Source organism: Camelus ferus, chromosome 27 (genome assembly GCF_009834535.1).
Source record: "Camelus ferus isolate YT-003-E chromosome 27, BCGSAC_Cfer_1.0, whole genome shotgun sequence".
Classification (NCBI taxonomy): Eukaryota; Metazoa; Chordata; class Mammalia; order Artiodactyla; family Camelidae; genus Camelus; species Camelus ferus.
This window is the reverse complement of record NC_045722.1, coordinates 17,742,771-17,763,118: the sequence shown is the minus strand read 5'-3', so window position 1 is coordinate 17,763,118 and position 20,348 is coordinate 17,742,771. Positions and strand designations below refer to the sequence as shown.

General features: G+C 38.8%; 1 protein-coding gene across 15 annotated transcripts in view; it reads right to left on the bottom strand.

Moving 5' to 3' along the window:
• Nucleotides 1–20,348, bottom strand: part of LOC106728892 — a 67,528-nt gene that overhangs the window by 42,104 nt on the left and 5,076 nt on the right. For 6 of the 15 annotated variants that reach the window (XR_004315545.1, XR_004315544.1, XR_004315541.1 and 3 more), the window contains 6 exons: nt 7,838–7,933; nt 6,738–6,808; nt 5,909–6,078; nt 5,593–5,750; nt 4,310–4,377; nt 352–470 (listed from right to left, as the gene is read on the bottom strand). Coding sequence is in view for 5 of the 15 variants with exons in the window: in XM_032468902.1 (XP_032324793.1) it covers nt 6,760–6,808; nt 7,838–7,933 (145 nt within the window). In the remaining 10 variants the exon portion in view is untranslated. The other 9 variants (XR_004315548.1, XM_032468903.1, XM_032468901.1 and 6 more) reach the window with 7 other exon arrangements.

Here is a 20,348-nt window from a genome sequence, read left to right as displayed (position 1 = left end):
GATGCTTTTAACTTAAAACGATGTCAATAGTATTTGCCGGATGTGGGCATCATTTATCTATAGTAAATGTTACTCATAATGAGAATTTACAAAATAATTTAATGATTACACAAACTACATTAGACATTGTGAAGACAATCTTTTACCTAGACACACACATAACATATGCATAATTATAGTGACAATTTGTCCATTCAGATGGGAGGGAGGGTGATTTGTCAGCGTGGTAGAGAGGACAGACACCACAGTTCAAACCCGAGCACAGCCACCTATTTTGGGTGAGAGTCTTTATATTTCCTGTGCATCATTTTTCTCCTCTGTAAGAAACGGGTAATTAATAGTAGTACAAACCTTATAGGGTTGTTGAGAGAGGATAAAGGGAGACATCGTTTATGTCTTGTGTGCCTTCCATTGTTCTTATTGAGTCGTTCAGCAAACATCATGGGGTGTCTACCATCTGTTTCCATTTCCTGTTGGAAAAAAAATAAAGCAAAGGTAAAAACTATCGAACCAGTATGGATTATTTGAAAATGCAAGAATATGATTTATCTAAATCTCCTAAAATTATACAACAATGATGACTTTAAAGTTACATCATGGACACATCTGAGGGAAATGGGATGATGGTGCTTAAAAGGGCCAGATTTAGTCTTTGAAAATTGTCTTAAAAGGAGACAGGAACATAAAACAATGGGCATTTTAATGGACTGCATTTGGCTAACTTCAACGTCTGAATAATTGATTTAAAGTCATAATCCTCAGACACACTGTTCACTATTAAATGTATACAGAAAGTATTACATGGAACACACAGGATCTCATATAACTCTCGTGTATATTAAATAATCTCTGTCTAGCTTTGATTTAAAGCTGATAGCCTACAGAAACACATTTCTATTTGTGAAATGAAATGTGCAATTTAGAGAGGTGCTCAATTTTACTTACACCAAGGGCTACTAAATGGTCGTGTCAGTTATTTTTTTTGTAATGAAAACAAGAGAAAGGAACGGAGGTGTCTTTGCAGTCACCTCAACCTTTTTTTCTCCTTTTGTTCATCTATTGGGGTTTTTTTTGCATTTTGAAATTTATATTCAAAGGATACATAATGTATAAATGCATATTTTTAAATTATTATTAAATAATATATTTTAAATAATTTAAAAATAAATAATTTTTTAAAAATTATTAAAAGTAATTTAATTAAAAAATACCCTTATACTTATCTTTCAAGGTTAAGAAATATTACAGGACTAGTGCAGTCAGAAGTATCTTTTCCTCTCTTTACCCCCTTCCATCACATGCCCATTCCTTAGCCCACCCACTCATCACATCACTATCTTGAATTTTTGTTAATCATTCTCTCCCTTTTCCTTGAAAGTATTTTCACCTTCATGTGAATCTCTAATCAGCATGAGATTTAAATTTGTTTTTTAAAAAAACTTATGGAAATGGACTCATATGTGTGTATCTTTCTCTGTCTTACTGCTTCTGCTCAATGTTAAGTCTTTGAGGTTCACTGAGGGTCATACACATCACTGTTCACTCCTTTCATTCCATTTTTCCAGTGTATATTTTCCATTGTATGAACATGTCACAATTTATTTTTTTAATTCCATCATTGATGAACATTTGGGTTGTTTCCAACATTAGGCAATTTTGAGTATTGCCCATTTATTAGAATTTCTACAGGCACACATCTAGAAGTCAAATCACTGTGTTGGAGATACCTGGTACCTCCAAATTGCCTGGTACTGTCAAAATGTTGTCCAGGATGGTTATATCAGTTTATTCTCCTCTTAGCAGTGGATGAAGCACTCATTGTCCGACATCTTCACCAAGTCAAAATAGTGAGTATATTCATTGAAACATATTTCAGTCTGGGGGCATGAAATCATTAAGGTGACTTTTTGATTTTGCAACCAGCTGTCTTAGAGTCTTATAAGCATAGGAACATTTAACTACAATGTTCTTCGCTAGTGAACTCAGTAGTGGTGTTTTCTGCGGAACGCTGAAAACGGAGGCAAGCTGCTTGGACAGGAATTGGTCAAGAACTGTCTGAGCAAATGGAATGTCACACAGTCTCTGAAACCTCAAAATCGAGGTGGGGTGTAAGTCATGACAGGAGACATACAGAGGGCTGAGGAAGAGTGCACCTTCCCCTCTGTGTGCTTCCTTTAGCCCCGGGGAAAAGGGAATGTGACAGCCACCACCCAGTGCGTATGTCAAGGCAGGGAGAGCTCAAATGGTAAAATCTGGATCGGCTGTGTCTTGTTTTAGAGATTCAGGAACACCAGCCCGGTGACGCTGAAAGGCCTAAGCAGAGTCACACAGTGTCTTTGAATGTCCACACAAGCCTGCAGAGAAGCTACAGAGCTGTTTAGACACATGAATGATGGTCCATAAATCCTTACGCAATGATTTTTGACTAATTGCCTTGGTGTTTTACACATAAAGATTTAATCAAAAGATATTTTCTCTGGTAAGATCAAACGTTGTAAGCTTTGTAAATGTACAGACTCAAATTAGTCTAACTCCGAATGATTTCTAGCAATAAGTAGACGAAATGATTTTACGACCAACCTTGTGACTGATGGGGAACCCGCACATATCAACAGATATTAAAATCGTATTCATGTTAATGAGACAGTGTGAATGGTCGCATTTTCACAGGACAGTTTCTCAGCACATCAAATTAATGGTTCTCCTTCAGATGACGAGGCATAAAATACTTTAAAAAAGGTTAGGGTAGGTCTTCATGGGGTGGCCAGACCCCACTGAAAAAGACACGATTTAATCATTTCCTTTCTAAGAAAAAATCAGCCTTAGTTACTATATAATTAATCCATCAGAGGCAATTATTGTACTGACTATAAAAATAGACAAAAATATGGAGTTGACCCTGCCCTGTCTTCTTGCTCAGGTGGGTAGAGAGATGGTCCAAAGGATGAATTGTCTTTTTCTCACCAAAATCAGGCACACGCAATGGGAATCTAGAATTTAGGGAGGCATTTCTAATCAAAAATTAAAAAAAAAAGAACTACTAAATTGACACTATAACCTGACCATTCCACTTCGTAAAATATATCTTGAAATATTTGTACAACCCGTGGACATAAAAGTCAGGTGAAGATAAAAGTCTAAATTCTTCTTGGATTGTTTATTCTCGAAGTCATAGTTTTGAATGGCTAAGGATACATATTTTAGATTCATTCAAATAATTTGTTAGAAACCATTTTGGATTATCTAGCGGTGTCTCTTTGTCCGTGTGCCGTGCGGTTGCCTGATGTCATCTGCATATGGGCTCGATGGTCTTGCTATAAACACAGAAGCACGTAAATAAGCTAATGGAGAAAAGCAGGGACTAAATGAATCTCAGATCCAGCTGTCATGGCTCCTGTCACCTGATGCATATAATTTTTTTTTTCTTGCAAGTAACCCATTTTGATGGCCGTGGGCCAACAGAAACAGAAATCTCAATGGAAGATGGAAGACATTACAGATTCATTACTCACTCTTCCAACCAGTATTTATTGATTACCTGCTCTGTGCGGGGCTCTGGGCGAGGTGCAATGATTTTGACTGAAAGGAAGGTATCCCACCGATCTCTTCATTTCTTATTTGAGGCAGTGGTGCCAGCAGGGAGGGCACACATCCAGTAACTAGTCGAATACACATTTTGGGCAATGTGTAGTCAATTACATGATACTGATTCTGCCCACATGAGGCGGTTTTGTTCTGAGTTCTAGCACAGAACTGAAGTGTGTATTTGACTTTAATCTTTTTTTAAGTCATAGAACAATTTGAAGTTTTCTTGGATATAATCAGATTCCCTTGATTGTGTGTGTGTGTGTGTGTGCCCTTATTTTGGGTATAGATTTAAGGCTATCATTGACAATAATTGAAATTTTATGATCAAGGTCATAGATGAGAATATTTACAATGTGAAGAATAAACACGACCCCTGTTAAGATGTACGTCCTGTTTAAACACGAGCTCTAAACCAAATTTATAATTTGACTACATTCACCAAGCGATACGTGTTTATTTTTGAAATTTGAAACACTTACAAAACTCTTGCCACGTTGAGTCTCCCGGTTTACATTGGCATTGTAGATAGGCGTACTTAAGTCAATATCTCACCATGGAAAAGAAGAAAAAGCCTTGCAGTATTTCTGTACTTCAAAATAAATGTGGGTCCTTTTGAAATGCACCATTAACTACAGAATATATTGTAATTTATGCTGGTTCGCAAAAAGGAAGACATGTCTGTACGGAAATTTCAAAGGCATCTAATTTAGTCCTTGCCTACCTGGAACATTCTTCCAGAGTATCAGTTCTGACCAAGGCCCCTCTTTCCTGCATGCGGACTCCAGAGATCTTTGGGCAAAGAAGGCAGAATGGAACACATCCTGGCATGCAACACAACTGAAGTAAACAGGAGCCAGATTACCCCAGAAAGCCATTCATTATATGTTTTCAATATCCTCTAAAAGGGTTGCCCACCCCTAACTACGTATTTATACATATTTACTTGATAATCAATAAAGGGAAATGGCTGCATTATTTTGATTAAAAAATCAACTCTACGTGTTACTATAAAATCACACTGAAGAAGCCAGAAGAGCGGAGAGAGCAGAGAGCAGTCCAGGCTACCCTCCAGCCTGTGATGTATGATATTTGCAGACTGCGAGGAGAACAGACACATTAAGAAAATAGTGCTAATGATATTAAAGTACTTTACAAGGCTTGTTACTAAGAGCTGACAAACCTGTCAAGTGTATAACGTAAGAGGCTATCGTAACGTTCTCAGAAAACCATACCACTACCCCATTTCACTGCAATCTCCTAATAATGGAGCTGCTATAAATTCTAGCCAGCAATGGGACAGAGCCATGGCTTCTCACCCCAATGTGAGGACATGATAAATATAAAAGAAAATGGCTGTCAGTTTTGGCGCCCGGACCTTATTACAAAGTCTTAATCTTACTGGCCTCAGCACCTTTTATCACCGCCTTGTTATGAGCTGATGGCTTTTTTATTTGCTGGGAGATGGAGGATGTGTCATTTGATGTCCTTTTATGTAGCCACTGCTCTGTCCTCTCATGAAAAAAAAAAAAAAGAAAACATTTTCTATGTTTATTACAGTAACCGATTAAATGCAAGACTCAGGCTGTTGGCTCAGGTACCACGGGCTTAGGATTTAACAGAGTCTGGATTTAAATACATCATTATGAGTATTTATGTGAATGGGACTCAAATAGGAAATTAATTTTTCTCAGCACTGGAGAGAGCGCACTGCAATATTCATGCTTGTTTATCCTTGCTATTATTGCTATTGGGCTTGGTCATTTTTGGTTCCAAGGTCAGCCGGAAATCCCAGCTCCTCGCTTTTCTTCCTTCTTTAAACATCTAGCTCTGAGGAAGGAGGCCTTGTAAACACCATCCAGCTCCAACTCGGCTCACGTTCAATCGGCTTCATCCTTAAGATGAGATAAGTTGTGATGATCTAAATATTAGTCTAAATTTCTCACAGCTCACTTCCCATCGTCATTGATGGCAGATGAGAGTCTGAACTTCACTTGAGACACTGACCCTGCCAGAACCTTTATCCCCCGGAACTGCTGCAAAGTGCCGGCATCAGGTACTTAGCAGAACCTGACATTGATGGGCTGGTTTCAAGCTGTGGCCGGAGACGCCATCGCTAGATCTTATCTTCAGTTTGTGTCCATAAAATGCGATGGCCTGGGAGTCTAAACACAAAGAACATTATCCTGTCTGTTGTGCCTGCCAGATGAAAATTGGCGCCCCACTGCCCCCCCATCGAGGCTCCCTATTGGGGAAATTAGCAATTTCATTCAGGGGCGGGACTTGCATGGTGTGGTCTGCAGGCATTGGAGCGGATGCTCACCATAACGTTTCTTCTCTCCCAACGCTTTTGCACTCCAAAGTCAAAGGCCAAGGGTCCCCAGAGATTTATTCGCTCTCTATCTTGTAGGAAATTGCCCAGGTTCGTTGTTCCAGTGACTCAGTCCATGTGTCTCCTAGCTCTGAGGCAGTGTCTATGGGAAGCTAGCAAAACTGGTTTAAAAATAAAAATTCAGTTATGTGACTGAGATTTCCTTTAACTACATCTTACCAAATAATGGATCTAAGTTTTGGACATTTAAGTCATTCATTTTACTAAAGGGATGGAATTAGCTAGTAAATTGCGCATGGTAGGAGCACAAGCCAGAGTCACTCCTTTTTTACAATATCCTGAGAAATTGCCTGAGTTGTGCAGGAACCTGTGTTGTTCTGTGGTCTACTTTCAGGCCATAAGAATGGATGGAAAACGCCTCGTGTTCTTTTCTTTGTAAATGAAAGCATTCAAGTACTTCCATTTCCTGAACGCACCTAACATGTGAGAGTTAAAATCTCCTGGAGAATTTTTAGAACCTTGACTTTTCACTTGTAATTCTCGGTTGAAGGAGTATTTATGCTTAAAATGCAGCTTTGGCAGGAGTGGGCACCCAAACGGCCCCTCCTGTGATTGTTCCTGAAATAAGCTGTTCGTGATTTGCCACTCTAAGAGAAAAAAGCTGATGAAAAACCTAATACATCGGAAAAGGCAAATTGCATGTCTAGAAATTTAATTAAAAAGGAAATCACCCTCCCTGTATAAAGGTTGGCAGTCCCCTGCACAATCGCCCTCATACTCCTCCTCTTCCCTCCTCTCTCCAAGTACAAAAAGTACTTACCAATGAGATCCACGCATGCATATTAATGAGGAAAGGCAGTCTGTTGCAAGGAACTCAGAGGTTCTTGGCCCCTGAGAAGAGGTGAACAGGTTAACTGGTCTATAACTTACAGTATCTCCTCTCATTGACTTTCACTGTGCATCCCTCAACCTGCAGGTGAACTGGTGATGACGCCAATACCCACACCAATAATGAGAGCGTTTCCTTTTGCCTGAGTCACGTTACGATTTACAAAACTTTCACACGTACATTTTTTTAATGGCCTCCTCACCCTCACCCTCTACTATAAGATGGATAAACATGAATATTCTCATTTATCAGACAAGGGGATGGACGCTAGGGTCACCAGAGAAAGCTCGAGACACCCAGTTAAATTTCAATTTCAAATAAACAATGAATGCTTTTTTAGCACAAGTTACATCCCAAACATTTCATGGGATACGTTTTATCCTGAAAGAAAACTATGTATTGTTTATCTGAAATTCAAGTTTTAACTGAATATCCAAGTTATTTTATCTGCTGAATACATAAATCCCAATTGAGGGTCAAACAAGAATTCACCACTTCATACAAGGAAAAGATGGCAGAGCTGCTCCTAGACATTATGAATTACCAACTGTAAAATATGTATATGTTATCTCATTTAATCCTGACAATATGAGATTATTTTCCTCATTTTCCAGATGAGGAAACTGAGGTCCCAGGGAATAAGTAACTTGCTCAAAGGGGCAGAGTAGGAGCGCAGGTTCAGATCAATGGTTTCAAGCACCTCACTCTTCTCAATTCTCTACCATGTTTGGGAGCTGGAACTCTGACTCTGCCTTGCAGAGTCCCATTTGATTGCATGTTTCAGGCAACCACTTTGTGGCTTCCAGGCCAGATATTGCAGGTTCCATAAAGGCCCTGGGAGAAAGTCATCCATGGATGCCCAGTGTGCACTGGAGTGTCAGCTCCCCTGAGCAAAAGTGTTTATGTAAGATTGCACTAAGAGCATCCTCAGGAAACCCCTTCTGTTGCATCTTGAGAAAGTCAACATCATCAAGTAAAGTGTGATCTGCACTAACTGAGAGCTAAGACAGAGATAAGGAGGGACTCCTTACAATATGCAGTTGATTCTGACACGTGAGGAGGTCTTGTGGGAAAAAGAGCTGTGACAGCCGGCTTCCTCTGCAGCAGAGTGAAGGAGCCCAAAAGGTCTTCAGCAAAACATCGTCATATGTAAAACACAAATAAAACAAAACAAAAACTCCAAATCTATAGATACATTGTTGTGTCAGAAATCAAATTACTGCTCCCCAAACAAGGAAAAAGGTGGAAAGGGAAATGAACTTTAGAAGGAAGAAAATATGTTGTAGTTTTTACATCCTTTCCACATCTGCACTCAAAGGTTGACCTCAGAGCTTTTATTTTTTTCCTTGTAAGTTTTAAACCCTATTCCCTGTAATTGCCATTAATACATGCATAGCATCCCTGGATACCCAGAGAATATGGACACACACACCGTACTGAGCCACCTTGTGCTTATTTATCTGTCAATACGTCACTGAGCGTTTGAAGCATCAGAGTTCCGAGCTACAGTTTTGTAGGCTTCAGCGTGCTTCCCAACACTCTTATTAAACCATCAGTGCACTTTCTTTCTCTACTTCCTAGGTAGCTGCCCCTTTTCAAATGTCACTGTCTTGATTAATTTTCCATTCCCATGTTCGGATAACATTTGGGAAACAATTCTCCCTGGAGACCTAACTTCCCGTATTCCTGACCACTCCATGGCCCTGTAAGTCAAGGTGAAAATCAGATTCCTCTCGGTATCTCCACACTCAGAAGGTGTAAGATGCTTTAATTACCCTGTTGTGAGTACCTTGTAATCACATGACTAGCGCTATGGTCATGCGTTAAAAAAGTGAGAGTGCATTGACAACAACGCTAAATGGTATGTTTCATGGCTGTTTCCGTGAAGAAGGACCACTACCTTCTCCCCATCCTGGGTGCAGTAAAACTGAATGCAATTTCTTCTGTGACTCTAAAACAAAATTCTACTGGAAAGAAGGCATGGCTAGTGAAACATTCTGAAAATGCCACTAATTTTTTTTCTACTCCCATCCCTACCACTCCCGAGGTTACAATTTAGCCCTGAGGCTAGAATCAGGATGTAGGAGAAAATTTCCCGAAGGACGTTAAAGAAAAGTATGACCTTGTAAGGCAAGGGCAAGAAGACAGGAGAGGTCAGAGGGAAAGGAGGTCCAGCACAGATATCCTAATCTTCCTTCTTCTAAGTTTAAGCCACAAAAATAGGACATTTATATGATAAATTGGAAGGGATATCAAGGATGGAGGTCCCTTTTCCAGCTCAATGTTTGAGACCCAGTAAGAGGTTATTCAGAGCCTTCAAACACACCCCCTTGGGGGCTGCTGTTTTTCAGTAAGTTTGAGAGACAGCAAAGTCAGAGAGGGGGGCATAATTTCCTCTCCCATGCCACCTTCCCAAACATCTGAAATGAATCCAATTAGAGAAGCACCCGTGCGCCCCCTGCATACGGAGTGAGAGACAGTCAGCTTGCCACGGGGCACGCTGGGACCAGAGGCAACGTGACTCCAAAGTAGAAGCCGTCAAGTGCACAGACGCGGGGCCAGATGAATGCTGTGACGGTGACTCAGAGGAGCTGGCCACACTGTGAGGGGGCGCCCTGAGGCTGTTACCGAGTCCAACTTTGTTCTGCTTGCTGCACAACAGACCAATACATTGGGAGGTGAGGTGTTAGGGCAAGGAATAATGACTTTATTTGGAAAGCCAGCAGACTGAGAAGATGAGGGACCAATGTCCTTGAGAACCATCTTCCCCAAGGCAGAATTCAGGCTCCTTTCATTCTAAAAAAGGGAATGGGCATGGTTGGTGGTTGTAGACTTCTTGGTGTCAGAATCCTTTGTTCTTGCACCTGTCCGCGTAGGTCGGGTCATGGTGTCCCTCTAAACCTCCAACAAGACAAATGGTATTTTCTATTCTGCAACTTTTTTATCTTTATATGAAGGGGAGAGTGCTTTACCCTTAAATGTCAGAGCCTTGAGAATGGGTTCTTCTATACATTTCAGGCTCTAGGCAACATTCTTTTACAAAAGGTACAGAACCAGGATGACAAAGCACCTGAAACAGAGCACAGGGTTAGAGCCAAAGGAACAGATCAAAAATAAATTCAGATTTATTCTTCCCTACTACAAGGCTGATTGGGGAGCACCAGTGGGCCTGATAAGCGGAATGAAGCAAACTGTAAGTCAGACCAGACAAAGAGTGCAGCCAAGGGATGTAGCCTTCACGCTGAGTGTCACCTAGGCAGGAAGCAGCCCAGAGCAGAACTTGGTGGAGAAGCCAGAGATACACTGAAGACACCAGGTAGGACCTCATCTTTCCTTGAACCTTGAGAACAGAAGAAGTGTTCAGACACCAGAGAAGAGAGAGGAGGATGGGGATATCTCCAGAAAACTGGACATTTTATCTAAAGGAGATTACACTGTCTTAAGAAACTGTTCAAATTATGCTGTTAAATTAAGATCACCAGATGGTTCTCCAGTGTATGTCCCTTTCCCGTCCATCAAGCAGAGGAAGGGCCCATGAGAAAAATCAAATAAATTAATACAAAAATAAAATAAGGATATGAACTTTGCAACGGCAAGTGTTTTGTGAGAAACTGTCATCCTGCTGTACCTGTTTATGTGATATGTACATTTCAAAGATCTCAATTCTTTATGAGCCGAGCGTTGACCTCCTCAAGGAACACTGGAGAGGGGTGGGCTTGGAGGAGACCAGGAGCCTCATATATATTTCTGTCTTTGAAACATGTTGTGATCACGTGTAGATGTTTGGCTTGAAGATGCTCTGAGCTGTGTAGTGGTCTCTTTCCCTCCGGGGTTATGTTTGATGGAAACCTCTCCCATATAGACATTTGGCCCCTGTGCTTCTCAAGACTTCTCAAGTGACAAATTGCAAGTGACAGAAACCCCAGTTCAAACTAGCATGCAAGAAAGGGGAGTATATTGTTGTGCAGAACCCAGCATTGCAGAGGGATGTTTTTAATCCTTCATCTCTGCTCTTCTCAGCTCACTCTTGCAAACGAGCTTTCTCATAGGGTGGCTTGGCAGTTCCAGACTGACATCTCCCCAACCTTGAACTGTACTCACAGGCTATACCTTAAAAATCCCCGGGGAAAACATTGTTTTGGCTTGGCTTGGTTTACATAACCACCTTTCTGTTAATTTCCCATTTCTGCTATAACAAATTACCACACATTTGCTATCTTAGTTCTGGAGGTCAGAAGTCTAAAATGGTTTTGGAGCCAAATTTAATTTGGCAGAGTTGAGTCAACCTTCTGAAGACTCTAGAGCAAAATTCTATTTTTTTACGCACACTTGTGATTGTAAGGCGATAGCTGTGTTAGACAGCGTGTCACATAGTGATTCCTCTGATGGATCTGGGCAAAGTCAATTGAAACTTCTGGAAAGGATTCATCATTCTAGTTGCCATTAAGAACACTGGTGATGGGAAGAGGTCAAGCTATCAACATACACAGAAGTATGGAATGAGTTGATGCCAACCTTCATGGATGACCTGGAGAGATTCAAGACTTCAGTGCAGATGTGGTAGAAACAGCAAGAGAACTAGAATTAGAAGTCTGAAGATGTGAATGAATTGCTGCAATTTCATGATAAAACTTGAACAGAAGAAGTTGCTTCTTATGGATGAGCAAAGAAAGTGGTTTCTTGAGATGCAGTTTACACCTGGTGAACACACTTGGAACACTGCTCAAAAGACAACAAGTGATTTAGAATTACATAAGTTTAGTTTGTAAAGCAGCAGCAGGGCTTAAGAAGACTGCTTTTAATTTTGATGGAAATGCTAAAGTTAAACAGCATTGCATGCTACAGAGGAATCGCTCATGAAAGGAAGAGTCCATAAATGCAGCAAAATTCATCGTGTCTTGTGTTAAAAAACTGCCATGGCCACCCCAGCCATCAGAAGCCACCCACCCTGATCAGTCAGCAGCCATCAACACAGAAGCAAGACCTTCAACCAGCAAAAAGATTATGACTCATTGAAGCTCAGATAATGGTTAGCATTTTTTAGCAATAAAGTGTTTTTTAATTAAGGTATGCACATTGTTATTTTAGACATAATGGTACTGCATACTTAATAGACTACAGTATAGTATAAACATAAAATTTATGCACTGGGAAACCAAAAGGAAATTGTGTGACTGGCTTACTGTGATTCTCGCTTTATTGTGGTAGTCTGGATCCAAAACTGCAATGTCTCTAACATATAGCTGTATTTTCAAAATGTCAGTTCTTCCATACTTGATGTATAGATGCGATGCAAATCCAGTGAAAATCCCAGCAAGTAATTATGTGGATATTGACAGGATGATTGTAAAGCTTATACGGAGGGGCAGAAGACCCACAGTAAACAACACAAAATTGAAGGAAAACAAAGAGGAAGGACTGACGCTACTTGACTCCAAGACTTACTATAAAGCTACAGTAGTCAAGACAACATGGTATTGACAAAAGAATAGAAAAATAGATCAATGGAACAGAAAACAAAGCCCAGAAATAGATCCACACAATTACAGTCCACTGATCTTTGACAAAGAAGCAAAGATTTTCTGGATCTAGATGGAATAAAGATGGTCTCTTCAACAAATGCTGTAACAAGTATTCCAACACCTGAACACACACATGCAAATTCATGAATCTAGACACAAACTTTATACTCATCACAAAAATTAACTCATAGTGGAGCACAGACCGAAACGTAAAATGAAAAACTATCAAACTCCTAGAAGATAACTTAGGAGAAAACCTAGGTGGCCTCGGGTGTGGTGATACCTTTCTAGACATGTCAAAACCCCAACATTCAATTAAAAACTGGGCCAAAGACCTTAGCAGACACCTTACCAAAGAAGATATGCAGATGAAAAGTAAGCATATGAAAAGATGCTCCACATCATGTGTCATCAGAGAAATGCACATTAAAACAATGAGCTATCACTACCAATGAGAAGCCACCATGCACCTCTTAAAATGACCAAAACCCAGAACACTGACACCATCAAATGCTGTCAAGGAGGTGGAGCAACAGGAATGCTCATTCACTGCCAGTGGGAATGCAAAATGGAGCAGTCATTTTGGAAGGCAGTGTGGCAGTTTCTTACAAAACAAACCATACCCGGGTAGATACAGTCCAGCAGTCCTGCTCCCTTGTGTTAACATCAAAAAGAGGTGAAAACATATGTCCACACCAAAACTTACATATGGATGTTTAGAGCAGCTTTATTCATAATGGCTTAAACTGGAAACAACTATGGTGTCCTTCAGTAGGTGAATGGATACATAAATTGTGATCCATCCAGGCGGTGGAATATTATTCAACACTAAAAAGAAATGAGCTATCAAATTACGGAAAGACATCGAGGAACTTTAAATGCATATTACTAAGTGAAAGAAGCCTGTCTGAAAAGGTCACATACTGTATGATTCCAACTAGGATATTGTGGAAAAGTCAAAACAATGAAGACAATAAAAAGATCAGTGGTTGCTAAGGGTGGGCCTGGGGAACAGAGATGAATTGGCAGAGCACAGAGGGTTTGGGGAGCCGTGAAAATACTCACTGGATTAAAAACATCAAATATATGTCTATGAGTTCCTGGTGGCAATTAAAAGAGAACTTTAAACCTTTAATGAAAAAGAATATGAAAATGAATATGTGTATGTATGTGCATGACTGGGACATTGTGCTGTACACCAGAAACTGACACATTGTAACTGACTGTACTTCAATTAAAAAAATAATTTAAAAAAAGAAGAAAAATAATAAAGCCGATTCTTTAAACCTTTAGGAGAAAAGTCAGTTGGCAGATGAGAGCTGGGAAAAAAAAAAGAGAGAGGGAGAAATTTAAAAACAAGAAATCTCATCTCATTGGTCACTTTCGGAGATTGCAAGCAAAAATGTCTTTATTCTGAAAACTAGTGTTTAAGAAAATGTGACCAAAATTTCCCTTTACTTTGTGCCTAATAAGCTTAGACCCAGCCTGAAGAAATGAAGCAACAGTAGTCAAATCGACTCAGCTGATCCATCTCACTATGTCTCATGCAACGATGGGACATGTGACTAGGACCTTAACAGTACCAGGGGGACTGCATTAAGGAGCGATGATGGCCACTTAGGGCTGCACTCCATGTCTGGTTGGCTCCTCCTTGGCAGCAGTGATGGAAGATCCTATAAAAGAAAAGTGGGGAAAAAAATCTACCATATGATCCAGCAGTCCCAATCCTGGGGATATATATGGAGGAAACTCTAATTCGAAAAGATACATGCACCCCAATGTTCATAGCGGCACTATTTACAACAGCCAAGACATGGAAGCAACCTAAGTGTGCATCAACAGATGCCAGGATAATAAGTTGTGGTATATTTATACAATGGAATACTACTTAGCCATGATAAAGTATAAAATAATGCCATTTGCAGCAACGCAGGTAAACCTGGAGATTGTCATGCTAAGTGAAGTAAGCCAGGAAGAGAAAGAATAATATCATATGATATCACTTATACAGAGAATCTAAGAAAAGTACACAAATGAACTTATTTATGAAACAGAAAGAGACTCATAGACATGGAAAACATACCTATGGCCACCAAGGGGGGAAAGGGGTGGGAAGGAATAATTGGGAGTTTGGGATTTGCAGATACTAATTACTGTATATAAAATATGTAAACAACAAGATTCTACTATATAGCAATATCTTGTAATAAACTATAATGAAAAAGAATATGAAAAGTAATATGTCTATATATATATATACATATATAACTGAAACATTACAGAATTTGACACAGCATTGTAAACTGGCTATACCTCAATTAAAAAAATAAAAAGTGGAGAAGCAGAATTAACCAAGAAGGGAAGAAACATAGCACGTGAGGGTTCATCTCTACGTCAGATTCATCCAGAGAAAGCTCTCAGCAGTGAGAGTTGCAAGCGTTCCAAATGTCCATCATCAGGTGATGACAGCTCTTGAATGGGCAAAATGCTAGAAAGTCATGCATAGAGAACCCAATTTGATCTGGTTAAAAAATATGTCATTCTCAGATCTTCATCTCTCATATTATCAGCGTGCAAAACCAAGAGTACTACAATTATAACGCCAGTTGGTAGGAAAGTTAATAATAAAAAAATATAATAAAAATCACAAGACTCTGGGTATAAAGCCAATGTTAGCTTCTTCAATAGGCACGGTGACTCCTAGATTGTGTGTGTGTCTCCTCTGAGCCAGGCTCTGTGCTATGTCACCTCGTGGAGTTCTGACGGACACCAGCCATCATCCCCACTTCACACATGAGGTAACCAGTGACCACAGATGGGTTAAACAACTTTCGAATAAGTGGCAGACATGGGATTTGAACTTAGCTGTGTATGGCTTCAAATCTTGTCTTAAAAAACACGAGGACATACTCCCTCTGTCAATTACAACCGCGGGAAGAAGTTGCAAATTATAAGAAGAAACCCTTGGCATTTTCTTTCCAATGATAAAAAATCATTTCTTCAAGGAACAGGGCCAGCCCTTCATCAGTATTTGCCACAAGCTAGCAAGCTCATTCTCACAATGGTAATATCTATTTGACAACCAGGGATAAAAGTGATCTTCTTTAAAAACGAGGCCACAATCCAGTTAAAATAAAAATGTCTGATGCAAGGTAAGCTTTAATTTAATTTAAGTCTTGGAAAACAGCTTGCCCAAAAATGACTTTTGCAAGTCACGTACAGTATTTCAATCTGTCATTTTGTATTGACCTTCACAGGCCCTGAAATATATTGCACTGAACTTGTGAAGCTTATGAGAATGATATTAAAGTTGGTAGTATTTTTAAAATCTTATTTTATATCCACTCGAGTTTTACTTCACTGTGTACAGTTCTTGAAGCAATGATATTATAGAGCATCCTTAAATATCTAGCAGTTTTCTTGTTAATTAGAATTGATGGAAGTTGATTCAATAAATCACTGTAGAGGTAGAATGTTTATTCAAGTGAAATGCCGGGAATCGCATATTCGGGAGAATAGTTCCCTCAATTCTTTGATGCTAAGTAGTACGTTTTATTTTAAGGTTTTATGAAAATGTGTTTAAGGTCTAGCACTCAGTTTATTAGAGTTTGCATATGCAAGTAGAATTTGAAATAACTTACTTTAATTAAATCTTACATCGTTGAATATAACTCTTCTATAATCTATTTCTCCTATTTTAATTTTCACCCTTCAATAATCTCATAATAGAAATTAATCTTCTTTAATGTGTGTACCTTTTGCTTTGTTGGCCGATGTGAAACTCAACTCTGCATCACACATTCTGCCTATAGTCAGCCATCCTCTACTAATGTTGGGGATAATCAATTGCTGAAATAATTAATAGCATGTTATTTCAAAAAAATAGCATTTAAACAATATAAATATTAAAGTAATTTTAAGGAAATACTAGGACATGTGGTATGTGTAATTAAAATCTTCTATGAAGGTGGAAAATGGCACATGGCAGTACTTTAGTATTTCTAAGGAAAAACCTTCAAAACCTGCAAAATGCTCTACAATCACAAATAAAATAATAAACTCTACTTTTCGGGGGCTATGTCTTTCATTTTCATTTTAATAATTATCTTAATTACATTATCATCTCTTTGTACATAAAAAAAATGGCTTCTTAACAAAGATACCTGTAAAATTAGAAAGGAAAAGATTTTCTACCCTAGAATTGCAGTCCAAGAAAACTATCAGTTAACAAGGTGTATAAAACAAGAGTATTTTTAGGCTGCAAGGTGTCCCCAATCTTTTCATAGCTGGCCATAGGAGGATGGGCTCCACATATATGAGAGACCAAACCAAGAAAAGGAAAGAAAAGAGACACAGAAAATAGGAGACCCAACACAGGAGACAGCTGAAGCAGCTCACAGCCGAATAGTTGTGAAGGGAGTGCCCAGGATGACAGCTGTGCGCAGATAACAAGGGCAGCTGGTCCGTGGCGAGGTAGAAGGTTCTAGAATGAACGCCCTGACAGAGTAACTGAAGTAAAGGAACGTCTTGAGAGGAGATTCAGTGACTGCCAGAGAATTTAGTGATGTCTTAGTGACAACTACCTAGGAAGCAAGTAAAAGAAAAACCAAAACTAAGCTAAACTAAAAACAATCCTTAACATTAGGGAAAACAGAAACTGTGCAAAAAAAAAAGGTCGCTTATTCCCTGTACGGCCCTGAGTGGAATTTATTAGTGATATTACATATTGAATATTAACAAAAATGCAACATTACGTTAAGAAAATTATGGACATGGGGATAGTTGGGGACAGGGATAGTAAAAAGAGACAAATCTACTTTTGTGAACGATCCACTGAAAATGCCTCAAATTGAAATAATACTAAGAAAGAGCAGAGGAGTAAGAAGAAGTTGCTGAGAAGGACAATGCAACCATGTTGCAGATGGGGGGTGAATTCTGAAGACGTACAATAGAAATGCTGGAAGTAGTTGTCTGAAGGAGAAAGGGAACAAGATGAAGGAAAGAATCAGGGATTCTCATTCTTAACATTTTGGAATTAGATGCTTGAAACAATGGTTATTGTAACCATACTACATACAATCTGTATTGGATTTAAATGCATTTTATTTAGGAGAGCAAGGTAGAAAACCCAAAGGTTAGTCTGCGGAGCTCCATCATAAGAATTCTTAATAAACTAGTCAATAAAATACATGCTCCGTACCAAATAACATCACTTCCCTTTGAAATCTGTATAGAATATACAGTGAACGCAGTACAGAATTTTAGGCCTCGTGTGCATTTTAGGAATCAGTTAGACTTGACAGTGCCAAACAGCACGTGAGCCAAGTTCTTCAAACTTGGTTTTACTAGCACAACAGAATCATAGTTTTCTGAATGAGATATATAAAAAGAAGTATTCTCAGGTTTTAGAAGTAGAAAGCCATAACAAAATCTACTTTAATTAAAATCACTTAATATTCTAAAGCTCATAATTTCATTGCATTTCAATCACATGATGTACAATCAAATACACAACTCATTCATTTATGCATTTATTTGAAAACTGGTTTGGGGGCATTCACCAGGTACTCATCATGTGGGGATTCAGAGATGTTATTAGGAGTAACCAAAGTGTCTGTCTCATGAGTCTGCTCATTCAGTAAGTACAATATTCTAAAATCCCATTATTTATTTTTTACTGAAATATAGTCAATTTACAATGTTATGTTAATTTCCGGTATACAGCATAGTTTTCAGTTATACGTATATATTATGTTTCCTATTCTTTTTCATTATAGGCTATTATAAGGTATTGAATATAGTTCCTTGTGCTATACAGCTGGACCTTATTGTTTATCCCTTATTTACGTTTTTGTCTTCCTTAGCCAAACTACATTCTCAAACTAAGATCACTAGATCGGTCTTTTTAATTAAAGGTTAAAAAAAAAAACTCCTTTAGGTGCAGTTGATTAGAGCAAGAATAGGAAGAAAATGGACAGCTCCATATTCATGAAAAGACATTTCCAAAGTATTCCCGATATATCTTGCTTGGAATTCATTTTCCTCCAGAAATAATACCGACATGGGAGCAGCTAATATATCGCATGGGCTAGGTGTTCTTGGGAACCTGTGGCTTATATATTTTCTACTGGCAATATTCACATGTGTGTATTTGCACATGCAAATATATTCAAATCATGTTTTATGTCTAAAAAACTAATAAGGTAGTCAGTTGGAGTAGTTAGAAGTTTTTCTTTCCTTACGTCTTTTGGAAGGCATACAGTGAGCACTAAAAATACAGACGTGTGCCCAGAGGTTCCACAGAAGATTACGTTTCAGCATGAAATTCGATATTTGATGGTATATTATTTTCTCATTCCCATCAACATTTTTTGCATGAACTGCATTATGCATAGCCTAGGATTTAGGGGAGGAGGTGTACAAATTAAATCTCATTGCTGTGAACAATTTGCTTCAAGGTAAAATGCCAAAAAAAAAAAAAAATAGGACTTTTGCAGTAAAGTTATTTCAATGTGAATCTATTAAAATCTATTCAAATAAAGAGCTTTGCGAAAATAAACTTTTTAAAAACATTATTTCGAAACAACTACAACATTTCAAAATAGACTAGCACGGACACGCTCTTTCTTGGGCATATTATTCCATATATGTGAATTTCTCATTTCAAAAGAAAGGATCCTTTTTGTAAATGCCTTTTTCTAAAATGTGGTCGAACAATTTTCGTTCCAAAGTAGGTTTTGCACAGACTCTGTGATCCTACCTAAATTATTAATTTGGTTCATCAGTCCATTCCCTTCACAGATATTGCAGAGGGAAACTGGCCCCAGTCCCTGTCCAAACTTTCACACAATATTAACTAGTAAAATTTTATTTTTTTAAAGAAAGACGACATCAAGTCCAGTCAATGATTAATTGTCTTATATGATACATGATGCAATCTACTTATAACCAAAAAATTGGTATATTTCATCACAGTTTACACAAAGGAATTTGGTCTATAGTTTCACTACATACACAATTTGCATTTTATAACCAAACGGTCCCCCTCCCCAAATCCACTACAAATAATGTTTCAGATGTATAGTCAGAACACCTGCCTGGGATCCTTTGAAGAGTTTTTAGTTCATTTCTTGGGAGAAGCGTTCTGGCTGTTTCTTTTTTAATCAAAGCTACTTTGCTAAATTGCTTTCCAACCAGACCTTGGAATATTAGCTCAGTCTGGCTCTGGCCTTGTCGCAATTTGAATATTAAGAGTCATAGTTTTACAACCGTTCCATTCTGAGTAATGCACCCACGGCAACTCCCACAGTTCAGCCCTCATGCCTTCCATTCCTCAGCTGGCCCTGGCCCTTGGAATGTTTGCGTGGTGTCATCGTGAATGTGCTCGGAGCAGAGTTATATGGCATCATTTGGAGAAACATTGCGTTAATAACCAGAGTTCAAGGGCAAAGGATATAAACGGAGCAAATTACAAGTCTGAACAGATATATGGCTTTTGCTAAAAGGGACATGGGCTGCTACGTTATTTACTGGGCGCTGGTGCACTTGGCGGAAGGTGCCGAAATGCACGAAGGCATTTTTAAACGACCACATCACAGCTTAAGAAAACAACACAAATTTTCAGGCTAGAATGAAAGATGGTGCAAGGATCAATGATACTGAGTTTCCTAATGAGACAATACGATTTGCTATAAAGTATCTTAAGTTTCGGGGTAATTTCACAGATGATAATATCATTTTATGTGCCACCATGGAGAGAAAGCAGAAGCTTGCCGGAAACCTAAATTCAACAGATCATCTCAAACTGCAGCTCAGCCCGGTTTTGTCCAGGATTTGCTGCTATGATTATTTTAAGCAGAGGTTACCACCTTAGTTCAAAATGAACACCATGAAAGAGTAATTTGTAAAAATGCAATATTTAATATTTAGATGTTGAGGGCTTCAGGGCTACCTCAATGAGTCAATAAAAAAGGAAACCAAAAATTCAAGAGGGGAAGTGCAAACGATTTTTTTTCAAAAG